The sequence below is a fragment of the Natator depressus genome, chromosome 6 (genome assembly GCF_965152275.1).
Source record: "Natator depressus isolate rNatDep1 chromosome 6, rNatDep2.hap1, whole genome shotgun sequence".
Taxonomy (NCBI): Eukaryota; Metazoa; Chordata; order Testudines; family Cheloniidae; genus Natator; species Natator depressus.
In genome coordinates, this window is record NC_134239.1 from 3,921,707 (window position 1) to 3,936,564 (window position 14,858).

General features: G+C 46.0%; 1 protein-coding gene across 1 annotated transcript; it reads left to right on the top strand.

Annotated features, from left to right (window-relative positions):
• The first annotated feature begins 4,707 nt into the window (after window positions 1-4,707).
• On the top strand, window positions 4,708-5,658 carry LOC141988979 (olfactory receptor 4S2-like). Its single transcript, XM_074955164.1, has one exon. It carries the CDS (start codon window positions 4,708-4,710, stop codon window positions 5,656-5,658), a length of 951 nt encoding a protein of 316 aa, XP_074811265.1.
• The last annotated feature ends 9,200 nt before the right edge of the window (window positions 5,659-14,858 follow it).

Consider the following 14,858-nt stretch of genomic DNA (forward strand, 5'->3'; position numbering starts at 1 on the left):
AGGCATGGGTCATCGGGCCTAGGAGCAGTATGGGGTATCATACCTCAGGCCCCTTCACCAGCCTCATCCCTGACAGTACTGGGCAAATCCTGTGGGGATATAGCATAGGAGTTAATGCAGGGCTGCCCAAAGGAAGTTTTGAAGCTAGGCATGCTCCTGCCATAACGATGCCTCAGTCCCCAGTGTTTCTTCAGCCTCTGCAGCTGCCCTAAGACCAGGCTGGGAGCAGGCAGCACCCCTCCACCCTGGGGATACAGTGCCAGGAGGTAGGGCTACCTAGAGGGCAGGAGCAGGGACAGCAAGGGGGAAAACTGAGTCAGCAATGGGTGAGTTGGAGAGTGAAAGTGATTCACAACTGCTTTTCAGAGGGGGGAAAACCAAGGCACAGCTTTCCCGGATGGTCAGCAGGAGAAGGAGGGCCAGCAGAACCACCAGGCAAGGATAACTGAGGGCTCTGTGCTGTGCTTTGCTCTGCTGAGGCAGGTCAATTAGTGGACCCAGGGGCAAAGCATGGTGAGGAATTGGCCTCCCTGTGCTATAGGGCAGACACCTTGGAAGTCAGAAATAGCACCTCAGCAGGGTGAGTCAGTCAGGCCCCAGCTGACCTGACAAAGCACCATGGCCGATGGCCAGTGTCTCCAAACAAGTACAAGGATAATTTCCTTGTTTAGCTCCTCTGTCCTCTGACCTAAAAGGGGCTTCATTGTTTCCATTCATGACTGGGACAGTGGGAGTTTACTGAAGCCAACTGGGATCCCCACTTACAGTTAGGAAGGGATTGGCAGGCCACCAACCTGCCAAATTCAATACAAAGAGAGAAGAGTCCAAGCGAACAGTTTGTGAACAACTCAGAAGTGAAATTTACCCATCTGAACATTGTCATGTACACTTAAGAGTTACGAATATGGTCACAAAAATCAGTATTGCTTTTATGAATGATTCACTTAGCAAAAAAGGGGATAAATTCCCAATGAATACCATGTCAATGGCATAGTTTGTTTGTCTCAAATGGCTGCTCTATCTGCTCAATTTGGCCATATCATTGCAATTGTGGTTTCATGACACAACGTCTTGTTGCCACAGGGAATAATGAACTCTTCTCTTCTGATGGGCCAGTTTGTCTATGGCTGCATAAGTAGAAGAGAGGGCATCAAGCCAAGTTCTCTCCCCTCCCCACCCCCATGTACAGATTTTGCAAAGGCATATGAAGTACAAACATATTTGATATCCTTGACTACATGGTCCCACTACTGTTTTTTGTAGCAGCCTCCATCTGTGACAGCCAGCACACCATGGATATAACTGGGGTTCTCCGGAAGTAAAGGCAGGAGTTGGTACAGCTTAAATTAAAGAGCAACAGCTTCAGCACTTTGGCACTGTCATAAATATAAAGGGAAGGGTAACCACCTTTCTGTATACAGCGCTATAAAATCCCTCCTGGCCAGAAGCAAAATCCTTTCACCTGTAAAGGGTTAAGAAGCGTAGGTAGCTTGCTGGCACCTGACCCAAAATGACCAATGGAGGACAAGATACTTTCAAATCTGGAGTGGGGGGAACAAAGGGTTCTGGCTGTCTGTGTGTTGCTTTTGCCAGGAACAGACCAGGAATGCAGCCTTCCAACTCCTGTTAAGTTAGTAAGTAATCTAGCTGAAAATGGAATAGATTTCCTTTTGTTTAATGGCTGGTAAAATAAGCTGTGCTGGAGGGAATGTATAGTCCTGTTTTTGTGTCTTTTTGTAACTTCAGGTTTTGCCTAGAGGGGTTCTCTATGTTTTGCATCTGATTACCCTGTAAGGTATTTACCATCCTGATTTTGCAGAGGTAATTCTTTTACCTTTTCTTTAATTAAAATTCTTCTTTTAAGAACCTGATTGATTTTTCATTGTTCTTAAGATCCAAGTGTTTGGGTCTGTGTTCACCTGTACAAATTGGTGAGGATTATTATCAAGCCTTCCCCAGAAAAGGGGGTGTAGGCCTTGGGGCGGGGGGGGGGGAGATATTTTGGGGGAAGACGTCTCCAAGTGGTCTCTTTCCCTGTTCTTTGTTTAACATGCTTGGTGGTGGCAGCATACTGTTCAAGGACAAGGCAAAGTTTGTACCTTGGGGAAGTTTCTAACCTAAGCTGGTAAGAATAAACGTAGGGGGTCTTTCATGCAGGTTCCCACATCTGTACCCTAGAGCTCGGAGTGGGGAAGGAACCTTGACAGGCATGTAGGAAGGTCGGATACGCACATTCACGAGTGGGTTACACTTTCACTGTGAATGGTATCAAGTGCCTATATGAGATGGGAGGTCCCAGCACCAGCGGTGCTGCTAGAGTTCCCAAACTTTCCACAGCAGTGGCATCCCAGACTAAGCATAGGGTGGAATACAAGATACCACCCTGGAATGTAAGCAGCAGTGGCCACATCACCAGGCATTTCCTCAGAACTCCCATCATCCTGTGCAGCCAGGGTGTCTTTGAGATCTGACACCGCAAGCCCTGGTCCTGTCACAGTTGAGTCACATTATCACGTAGAAGAGAAATCCAAACGTTGTTCGATCCCGTAGGTCAGTGATTAAGGGGTGATGCAAATGCCACTGAAGTCAACCCGGTGCTTTTCCATTGATTATGCTGGGCATGAGCTCTCTTCGGTTAAGGCCTGATCCAATGGCTGTTCACACACAGCAGGTCCATAGAGCTTGTGGCCTTTTGCCCAAGTTCTCAAGATCCCCTTTCTAAGCATAGGAGTGAAATGAGGAACTTGACACAGGGTTTCCTGTGCCCTCTTGTTATGTAGGGGTGCGAGTAGAAGGAACCGGACAATAGCAAGATCTCTAAGCCCATCACTTGGTGAAAGTATGAGGAGGCGGGGTGGGGGAGGGGGTCCTATTGAAAAATGGAGTTTGAAGACTATGAAAGGGACTAACTCTCAGCAGAACTTCGAAAGTTTGCTTCAAATACATGTTTAAAGCTATATAGGGGAGTGCTTCTTCAACAACTATTTCCAGTGGAGAAGCCTTGAAGTGCCTCTGGGAGCTCATTAACCAGGCAATGACGCACTGCCACTACATATTGATTTTAAATATTTCTGTTGTGACTTCACAGCAGAGAGGGAGACAATTTTTCCCAAAGATCTTGTTGGGTCTTAGATTTTGCGGAGCGAGGGATGGAGATGCTCTTAGATCAGAGGCATTGCGAGTTGGGGAAGTGGTTGATGTGAAAAGATTCCTGAGGGCTGCCTTGACCAAACCACTTCTCTAGTTCACTAATTTGGTTTTCGCAGAATTGACAGACAGCAAAGGACATCCTAAGACAGGGCTTGTAAAGACGGGTGTGAGGATGAAATGTACAAAGCAGAAAATCTATCTAGCAGGGAGTATGTGATCACCCTCATCAACTGCTTACTGTTGTTCAGACCCGAACACCTTTGCTACAGCAGCAGGTTAGAAGCAGGGGAAATAAAACCCATCACCATCCAGGTTCGTTTGAAGATCTGCAAATACAACCCATGTGAGTTTTCCAGCAAGGTTGAGTATTTTGTGCTATTCTTTCCCTGCTTAGCTCTACCAATGTAAAAGAAAAAGAAAACTACCTTATTAGGATTCATTCCAATCTAATTCCCCGCTCCATCAATCAGTCTCCAACTAATTCACCTAAAGTACGATGAATGACTCTAAAATCTTCATTACAAGCTTCTCTCTTGAAAAATCTTCATATTATTTTTATTTGTTATTTTAATTTTCGTTTTGAAATGTATAAAATAGGTTTATTAGATGCTAGTCTGTAAGCAATGACCACCCCGAAACGATACTTAATCCATTCCTGCTTAGGACCACTCATAAATACTTTCTTTTGAACACAGAAAATTTAATGCAGTCACCTCAAATCAAATGATAACACACAAAGGGTCAAGTTTGCTCATCGGCTTCAGCTGCTTTCCACCCCTCTGGCGACAGAGTTAACTGGTCAATCGAACAGTGTTTGTGGCTGCTTTGCATTTTTGGAACAGCATAAATAATCTAAAGTGTATCCGTGAGTCCTGCTGATAAATTACTGTTTCAATCCTTCTTTCAATTGGGGTTTTGTGTAAAGCTGATCAAAATTCTCCACTGAAATCATTTTTTTTTTCAATGAAAATGCCTTTTCAACTAAATGTAAATTTTGTGAAATAATTTTGTGATGAAAATAATCAGAGACCAGTTTTCAATCCTTGGTTACTTAACAAGGTAACTCAGTTTTATGTTTGCATGTAGAAATCAATACTTTTGTGAGCATTTATGTGCTCACATGCAATGGTAAGAGATGTCCTTGGTTGAAAAATGGGACTTCTGAAGGTGTTTATCAATGCAATAAGAATAAAATAGAATTTGTATCATGAAAGAGCTGATTGCAAAGCATAGTTAAGGTTAAGTTTTTCACTTACAATTAAAGCCTTTGATGATTCATCGTGGGGGAAGACTAGAATGAATCATCTTCAGATTTTCCACTCTAATTATTTTGAGTATATACTGTTCATGGCAATATGTAACTCAAGCCAATTTCCTCTAGTTCCTTGAGTTACATATTGCTCATTTTTATTTTTGGACAAAGTCTACCACTTCAGTCAATGCATCTTGATATTCACCTCATCACCGGTCAATATGTATTGATTCTTCCTATCCTTGTCTTGTGTCATGGCAGGTGGATTAGCGGTATTCCATATACCCATCATTTAAACTGAATACATGGAGCCCACACAGAATGTGACTGAATTCATCCTTTTGGGACTTTGCCACAATGAGAAGTTATGGCCAGTGTGTTTTGTCTTCTTTTTAATCCTCTATATCGCTACTGTGCTGGGAAATCTTCTCATCATTGTCACTGTAAAGAGCAGCCAGTATCTGAAGTCTCCCATGTATTTCTTCCTCAGCTATCTGTCCTTTGTAGACATGTGCCTTTCCTCTGTCACAGCCCCAAAACTGATTGCAGACTTCTTTGTGGAGAGGAAAACCATCTCCTTTGATGGCTGCATAGCCCAGCTGTTTGTAGCCCATTCCTTTGGGTGCACTGAAATCTTCCTCCTCACAGTGATGGCGTATGATCGTTACATTGCGATCTGCAAACCCCTCCATTACACAACCATCATGACTGGATGTGTTTGTGGCTCCCTTGTGACGGCTTCATGGGTGGGCGGCTTTGTGCATTCCATGGTTCAGACTGTCCTAATCATCCAGTTACCCTTCTGTGGGCCCAACGAGATTGACCACTATTTCTGTGATGTGCACCCTTTGCTGAAACTGACCTGCACTGACACTTATCTTGTTGGCATCATGATCCTTGCCAATACGGGTTTGATTTCCCTGACCTCTTTTGTTGTGCTGGTTGTGTCCTATGTCATCATCTTAGTCTCCTTGAGAACTTGCTCCTCCAAAGGTCGTCGCAAAGCTCTTTCCACTTGTGCCTCCCATATTGCTGTAGTGAGTATATTTTTCGGGCCATGTATCTTCATGTATTTAAGACCTTCCACCACCTTCTCGGCAGATAAGATGGTCGCGGTGTTCTACACCATTGTCATCCCCTTTCTGAATCCCTTGATCTACACCCTACGCAATAAGGAGGTGAAAAACGCCATGAGAAAATTAGGGAGCAGAAAAGTGACATTAGGGGTGAAAGGGAAAATGCGATGTGTAGAATGATGGGAGTTCTGCCTAGTAATGCTGTTCAGCAGGAATTTTAGAGAAAAGAGATTTTAATATCGGGGGTGTTAGCCGAGAGGTTGCAGCTACTGTTCCCCCTTTTCCTTCATCATTCCTCACAATCCTCTTTCCCTAACTACCTCTTGGAAATCATGGCTGAATCCCTTTCCTCTCCCCATCTCTCTGGATGGTTGGTAAATGGGAGAGGGATGGGTGGGTGAAATGGGGTCTTCCTCATTCCCTGACATGTGGCTGGGCGTGAGAGTCTGCTCTCTCTCCCTTCTCTTGGCTTGCTTTGCTCACCAGCTCCTGGACAATGTTCCGGAGAATTACTGTCTTGAGTATCAGTCAGAGCCTGTAAAAAGCCTAAACCTTTGAGCGCTGGCTGCAGATTTGGGTTCAAAATACTAATAACCCAGTGGCATCAAGTGTTTGTGTATTTTGAACTCCTAGTTATTGTGACCATAGTGCTCAGTGAGCCGTTACCTTGGCGAACACCTATAGCGCTGCCCAGAGGAATCAAGCATTGGGCAAGTCCCCAGCAGGTATAAATCAGCATATCTCTGTTGAAGTTAATCAGTGACCCAGATCCCCAGCTGGTATTTGGAGTCTAGACAGCCGTGTCACCTGACACAAGCTCTGGATTTGGTCCTATTAACTTTTAAAGTGACAGGACATTAGTTCCAAAACCAAATGATTTTGCTTCCTGTTCTCACTGCTTGTAACTATGATCACAGACTCTCCACGAAATCTGTTAACAATTCTTAGAGTGGGTTCCCTTGAGTATAATTAAAAGTTGGTTTTAAGGGGGTCCCGGTGTCATGCAACTTTTGAATAAGTCACAGCAGCAAATCTAAGTTGAGTTTTTAGCGAAATAAACCTCAAATGTTTGCCACCTAGAACTCGGCTGATGCTATATAAAATTGAATTGCTTTGCAAATGCTGCTGGAATCAGAGTTTGGACCCCAGGTGCATGAATTTTCTGCAGAAAAGGACCTAGGGGTTACAGTGGATGAGAAGCTGGATATGAGTCAACAGTGTGCCAACAGTGTTGGCAAGAAGGTTAATGGCATTTTGGGCTGCATAAGTATGGGCATTGCCAGCAGATCGAGGGACATGATCATTCCCCTCTATTCGACATTGGTGAGGTCTCATCCGGAGTATTGTGTCCAGTTTTGGGCCCCACATTATGAGAAGGATGTGGAAAAATTGGAAAGTGTCCAGTGGAGGGCATCAAAAATGATTAGGGGACTGGAACACATGACTTATGAGGAGAGGCTGAGGGAACTGGGATTGTTTAGTAAGAATGAGGAGGGATTTGATAGCTGCTTTCAACTACCTGAAGGGGGGCTTCAAAGAGGGTGGCTCTAGACTGTTCTCAGTGGTAGCATATGACAGAACAAGGAGTAATGGTCTCAAGTTGCAATGGGGGAGGATATTAGGTTGGATATTAGGAAAAACTTTTTCACATAACCTACTTTAATTATTTCTCCTTCAACTTCCTCCCGAGGAGATCAACGACTGCCAGAAGAAGAGAGCGAACTGGTCAGAGAGATAGGGAAGGAAGCTACTCACTTAGGTCAAGGTCTGCCAGTAAGGATAGAAACAGCCATTGGTCCATTCCGAACTGAGAAGGGCCTTGGTATGAAAATTAACTCAGTGCTGACAGGATTAAATACCCTCCCCAGATCCTTAGGCACGTTATTAGTGACCTCTGGATTGCATGGAGGGACCCTAAGAATGGGTCTCATTTCTGGCCTGGGGGTGAGGTTTAAACATCATCTGGCAACAAACTCTTTACTGTACTGATTGGCCAATGCCACACTTTAAATAGCCCTGTAGGATCCAGGCTTCCCTGTAGGTTCTTAAGCTCATTGCTCCTGAAGGACTTTTCTTCAGGAGCAGGTTAAAGTAGCAGAAATTAAAAAAAAACCAAAAACCTCAGAAAGCATTGACAATGAAGCCAATGTAACCATCCCAACTGTCTGTCTGTCCTGTGAATCTCTAATGCATCCTTCATCTAGCACTAAATAGAAGAATTTGCTGAAATATAATTAGTCTTCCACTCGGACTGTACTCCTTGCTCCTTCCACTGATAAGCCCTATTTCTGAGAGTTTGTTTTCTTTTCCTTTTTCTTTTCTTACAAAGAAATTAAAGCACAAAGGAGTCAGATTTTGAAAGGTACTTAGGTGCCTAAGTTACGTTAATTTTAAATATCCTTAAAAATCTGGCCCTACACCCATTGACGTTAATAAGAATCTTCCTATCGACTTCAGTGGGCATTTGACTGGGACCCTAGCGCTGGCTCAGTCCAATTAAACTCTCCCCTTTGAGGAACAGGTTTTCCATTTTGCATTCATGTTTTATTGGTTGTTCTGTATTTAAAATGTATCGAGGCTAGAGAGAGGGGTTGGACTGACAGAGCTGGAGAGTGAATGTTCCCCAGTTATTACTAGACCAGGTGGCCACCACGCAGACAAAGAAATTCCCCCGAAATGTGTCTCAGCCATGACTATGCAAGACCCCACCCCTGACAGCTGCTATCGGACTGGGGAATTCAGCCCCCACGATTCGGGGGGGACACCTGGTGCCAGTTGTGATGGTGGCTTTTGCTTAGCTGACACCTGCCCAGTCAGGAACTGTTCTGAGACCTCACCAACTCATTACACACGTGCGCCTGAAGAGCCAACAGATTGTAACAGTCCTGGGCAAGTCCTATGGGAATACACTAGAGGAGTTAATGCAGGGCTGACCAATGGGAGTTTTGGAAGCTCGGCAGATTACTGCTTCCGCTGCCGGCCTGGTGTTGCCGGAGTTCCTGTTATTTCTTCTGCCCCCACGGAAACAGGCTGTGCAATTGCAGCACCTTTCAATCCCAGGGGACGCTGTGCTAGGAGGGAGGGCTAACCAGACGGCTGGAGCAGGGACAGGAATGGGGTGGAGGGAGTCTCAGCAGTGGGTGAATAGGAGAGCAACGCCGATGATCTACTGCTTTGCAGAGAGGGGGACACCAAGGTTGGGGTTTCTAGAATGGTCATTATGGGCAGGTCAGTTTGTGAGCCTTGGTGCAAAGCGTGGTCAGGAATTGGCAAAGGGGCATTGGTTGCAGTCATGACTGGGACAGCGGGACTTTACCTAAGCCTGCCCCTGGGAAGGGATCGTCAGGCCATCAACCTCTTACACTCAGTACAACGACGGAAGAGTCCAAGTGAATAGTTTGTAATTATGCCCAAATAAATTTGTTAATCTCTAAGGTGCCTCGAGGACTCCTTGCTGTTTTTGCTGCTACAGACTAACACAGCTGCCCCTCTGAAACCAGAAGCGAAAATTACCCATCTCAACATTTGAATGTATTCTTCAGAATTACCAAATATAGTCAAAAAATATCAGGGTTGCATTCACGAATGATTCGCTTGGCAAAAAAGGGGAAATTTCCCAAGGATCACTGTCACTGTCTGATCACGTCGCCCGGCTTCTCTTGTGCGCTAGTTCTTGCAGTGTGGTCACAACTGAGCTTTTGGGGCCCACCATCTTGTTGCCGTAGGAGTGGTTAACGTCACTCATCTCTCATAATGGAGAAATATGGGGAATACTGTGTAAGTAGAAGAGAGGGTACCTAGCCTTGTTTCCTGCTCCCCACGTACAGATATTGTAAAGGTTTATGAAGGAAAAATACAGTCTATATCCTTGACCACCTGGTTCCAATCTTGCTTTTGTGACAGCTTCCATCAGGACTGACACATGACGAGTTTAATCAGGGATCTCCATAAGTAAAGGCAGAAGCTGGTACAGTTTGAACTAAAGAGACACTTTGGCACATAGGAAGGTCAGATATGCACATTGACTAGTGGGCTATACCTTCACTCTGAATGGTATCAAGGGGCTGGAGCGCAAAGCAGGAAGTCGCAGCACCAGTGGTACTGCTGGACTTCCCAAAGTTTCTGGGTTCCTCTTCCACACCAATGGGGGTCCCAAACTGAACATGGGGAGGAATACAAGCAGCATCCTGGAATGTAAGAAGCGTGGCCATGTCACCAGGCATTTCCTCCCAACTCTAATCATCTAGTGCAGCCAGGGTATCTTTGAGAACTAATCCTGGGTGAAATCTCATTGCCCCAGTTTTGTCACAGGCCCTGGCCCTGTGTCACAGTTGTCACAATATCATCTGGAGCAGAAATCCAAAGTTAAGTCTTGTATACCAAGGATTAACACAAAACCACTGAAATCCACAAGGTGATTTTCCATTGATTTTGTTGGACACTGGGTCAGGTCTTAACTGAAGACAACTAAGGGCTGTTCACGCACCACGGATATTGGCCTTTGAAGAATCATTCTAGGCAGGACCTCTGTGATTCATACCAATTTAGGTCAAGTCTTTATGTCTCTCTAACAATAGAGACCTAACCAGAAGAACTATAAGGGTCATGATGTAGCCTAGATCATACCCTCCCAACCAAGCCATGAACACAGATTTGGAGCTGTGCTAAAGCAATGCTTCAGCCATCTCTTTCTGGCCTCAGGGAAATGGGAGCAGGAATGAGGGGTCGGGCCAGAGACCTCCCAGTCAATGAGCAAGAAACACAAAGTAGATGCAGAGGTAGACAGGCTCCTGTGCTCCAGAAATTTGGGTTGTGATGGAGAAAAGAAGGGCAGAGACCGGCTCCCCAATACAGACAATTAGCCCCTCTTCTGCCCCTCACTCTGTTCTTTCAATTCCCCATGTCACTAACAACCCTGATCCATCCATATCTTCAGACATCATAGAAGAAGTCAGGGAACATCTCTGTCCTCCATGTCTGGCCAACACCCTCCTACTATTGCCACATTAAAGAAATCCAGGGAAAACTGTACAAGAAAAAATGTTCAAAGGCTCTTAAGTTAGGTGTGACATCCCTATAATGTAGCCTCTAAAGCAGACACAATATCTGTTTTTTGGACTTGTCATTTCATTTTAACTAAGGGGGAGTCTGGTGGCAACTTAAAGACTCGCAGATTTATTTGGGCATAAGCTTTCGTGGGTAAAAAATCCCACTTCTTTTGCATCTGAAGAAGTGGTTTTTTTTTCCCATGAAAGTGGGGTAAAAAGTGGGGTGAAAAGCAAGATCGAGCCCCAGCTTCACACCCCCATGTACTTCTTCCTCAGTCACTTGTCCTTCTGTGACCTCTGCTACTCTTCCGCCATCGTTCCCAAGATGTTGCTGAACTTCTTAAGAGAGAACAAGGCCATTTCCTTTGCTGGAGGTGCGGCACAGTCTTATGTGTTTGCGTGAAGGCTCAGACCAGAACAACAGTTCTTCTGCAGGCAAGCAAACAAACCTCACCTGAACAGGATAATATAGCAAGAATTATGTTCAGTTTTACATTTTTCCCACTAGGTGGCGATAGCACCTTCTACCCTGCTAATACTTTGCAGTATTGCTGTAGCCATGTTATTCATGGGGGGATTACAGCCGATCTGAAACACGCCATACCCTGCCCGGCGTGGAGACCAAGACTGTAAAGAGTGCCTAGTGCCTTAAATTTTTGGGGTTCTCAGCTTGAGACCCCATAAAAGGGCTGCTTTTCAGAACATGCTTGAGCACTCTCCCAGGCCCTGTGAGGGCATCTCATGTTCCATACCCCAAAAGGGAGACATCCAAACGCTCTAATTTGAAAATCAATACCAGAGCGTTTAATTACACAGAATGCGGTGGAAAGCCTTGGGCATCTCAGACTTGATTTTGTTAACAATTTGCAGCAGCGGTGTAGATGTGCCCAGTCTCGTTAGAGCGTGCATTGCATCTGGCAGGTAGTAAATTTCCTAGTGCAGATAAGATCCATGAGTCAAGCTTTCTCAGGCAGACCCCGCTGTACAGCCTGATTCGGATAGCCCTTATCCTGCTCTAGGTCAGGAGCAACTCCTCTGCAGTCAAAGGAGTAACAAGGGATGAAATAAGAGGTTAGACAAACACCTGTCACGATGGACCTCTCCCTCCACTCTCATGTTCTTCTTCCTGTGTCACCATTGTGAGTGAGGTCACAATCAGCTAGCTGGACCTGGATGCGCTCTTTACCACTGTGCTCTGTGGCAGGCTTCCACATAGCAAGCCCCCTAGTCCAGCCTAGCAAAGAGCTGCAATTCTTTGGTGGCATTGATTCATCACTTACATCCACTGCTCGTAGATGGTTTTATGAGTGGCTGGTGATTTTCTACTTACTCCCCATTGTAGCTCGCTAAGGACCCAATGCTGCAAGCAGACATGCTTAATTTGAAGCTCATGCTGATGACTCCAGGGTTTTCTTTAGGCTAGACAATAGGAAGTGATCATTCCTGGCTATGGGGGTCCTTCCAGGGAGTTCACAATGCAATTAGGCAGCTCTAGTATTTTGGATATCAATCAAGGATTCATTACCAGAACTGGTGTGATAACTGCTAAGCTGGGTGTGTGCAGGCGTAGGTTGATTAACACCTGGAGCAGAGATTCCCCCAGGATGCAGTGCTTCCTGCTGTTCTGGTCCCAGAGCTCAGTGCGGTTCTTGCCTTGGAATCTCTGTTCTGCATTCCGCATGCTAATGGAGATGCCTCCCTGTCCCATCTTTGGTGCAGATGAGGCCTGGTGGAGTTGCCTTAATCCTGTCCCCCTTGTCAGGAGGGGTTTAGGTGTGTCTCCCACTGCCTTTTATTGCTTTCTGTAAGTCTTTCTTCTGATCGGTTTTGGTTCAAGCAGAGGCTGGTGGGAGGGAGTGTCCTTCATGAGTCAGACAGGCTGGATACTGCGCTCGGTTCCCCAAGAACACAGAGCTGACTGGTATCAGGCAGGGCCATTGTTTAATGCTATTTTTTTTCTTACATCTGCTAAATTAATAGGGCTCAGGCTTCAGCTGGGCACCTTGGTGGCCCCCAATCCTTGGGCGGGCCTATGGCTCAGTTCAGCCCTCCCATTACAACTTAGGGCAGCCTGGGAGCTGCACTGAGTCAGGGTGGATCAACAGCCCCTCAACAGCTGGGGATCCCTAGTGGTGCTATCGCCACCGAGTGGGAAAAATGTAAAACGGAATAAAATTCTTGCTCTTTGCCAGAATAATGAATATCATCCCATGAGGGCTGGTTGGTTTGTGTATTTAAATACTATTGTTTTGGGATGAGGCTGTAGTGTGCTGGGCAAAGCTCAACAGAGCACAAGGCCACTCTGTCCACACCCCCTTTTCTCTGGCCCCACCCCTAAACTGGCAACCGGCTAGAGCTAATGGTGTAGATATGGCTACCCCTACTCTATGTTACCCAGCAACTCACCCATGGCAGGGGACTTCTCAACTTGGTGACTGGGTTGGCTTTGTGCCCGCTTCGTGCTACCAGCCTGGTGCATGGGGGGCGGAAAGGGGGGAAGAATTTGGATCATCCTGGAAAATCATATGAAGTGCAAGGTAACATCCCACAGTAGAAAGGAGGGTGTCTGTCCTTCTGAGAGTACAAGACACAGAGCTTTCCCCAATTCCACCCTCACCCCACACCTCACATTCATAAGTGGTTGAGGGACTTATTTCTCTTTCCACCATGAGACATTCATTCACCATAACAGGACTTCTCTGAAGACATGCTGCACCATTAGCAAATTCAGACTGAAAATAAGGCACCCATTTTTAAGAGTAAAGGTAAGTAACCACTGGAACAATTTACCAAGGGTCATGGTGGATTCTCCATCAAGGACGATTTTTAAATCAAGATTGGTGGTTTTTCTAAAAAAAATCAGCTCTCGGAATGATTTGGGGGCAGTTCTCTGGCCTACGTTGTACAGGTAGTCAGACTAGATGATGACAAAGGTCCCATCTGCCCTGGAAATCTATGAATCTAGGTTCTGACAGAGCCTTGCTCTCCTGTGTGACATCCCTAGAAGGCAGGGGATCATCATAGAATCATAGAATATTAAGGTTGGAAGAGACCTCAGGAGGTCATCTAGTCTAATCCCCTACTCAAAGGGGGACCAACACCAACTAAATCAAGAATGCACATTCTGTCTTCCTTAGCTTGACCAGGGACAGGGGGCTGCTGCAAGGACATTCTCCATGGCAGTGATTGTTCAGTAAAGGCCCATCTGTATCACAGAAATAACCAAGTTGTGGGCTCTACAGGAAGAGAGTTCAACTTTGTCGTGCTCTTGAGCTGATGGTGTTGTAACTGAGTCATGTCACAAGACTAAAGCTCTTTACTTAAGAGCAGAGGCTGAGGCAACTGGGGTTATTTAGTCTGCAGAAGAGAAGAATGAGCGGGGATTTGATAGCAGCCTTCAATTACCTGAAGGGTGTTCCAAAGAGGATGGAGCTTGGCTGTTCTCAGTGGTGGCAGATAACGGAACAAGAAGCAATGGTTTCAAGTTGCAGTGGGGGAGGTCTAGGCTGGATGTTAGGAAAGTCTATTTGATTAGGAGGGTGGGGAAGCACAGAAAGGGGTTCCCTCGGGAGGTGGTGGAATCTCCATCCTTAGAGGTTTTTAAGGCCCAGCTTGAAAAAGCCCTGGGGGGGATGAGGTGATTTAGCTGGGGTTGGTCCTGCTTTGAGCAGGGTATTGGACTGGAAGACCTCCTGAGGTCTCTTCCAACCCTAATGTTCTATGATTCTATGACACTTATGTTATTGGACAAGAGAGATTCCCTGTCCCAAAGGGCACTGACACTGATGAGCGAGAGCTACAGGAGGAGGTGGGAGTGGCTGAGAACCAGAGGTAGAGGAGGAGACGGGGGCAGGGTGAAGGAGCTGAGAGGAGAACACTGAAGATGGACAAGTTAGAGAAAGAGAGAGGAGTAGGAAGATGGGAAAGGGGATGAATGGAAGGAGATGCAATTCTAGATTTTAACCTTACAGTTTGCCCCGAGTATGGGTCAGTGGGTAGCTGCACCACCCAAGGAGACCAGAAACAATCACAGTTTCTGTCACGCTTATGGGGGAGGTTCCTCCCACTCCTTGTCATCTCCCCCACCCGCTTGCTTCCAGAGGGGTCTATTGGGTGAGCAGCCCCTGCCAACTCCATCAAGGCCAAAATCCATGATTTGAGCATCATTGAGCAAGGGGCGAGGGGAGAGGACTTATTGTCCCTTGCTGAGGAAGGACTGTGACAATCTAGCCCGGAGAGAAGGGACAGGGAGAATGGAAATCACGTGAGGAGAAAGTCACCATGGAAAGACTTAGGGGAAAGAGACGGGGAGATGTGAAAGGGAGGGGAGAG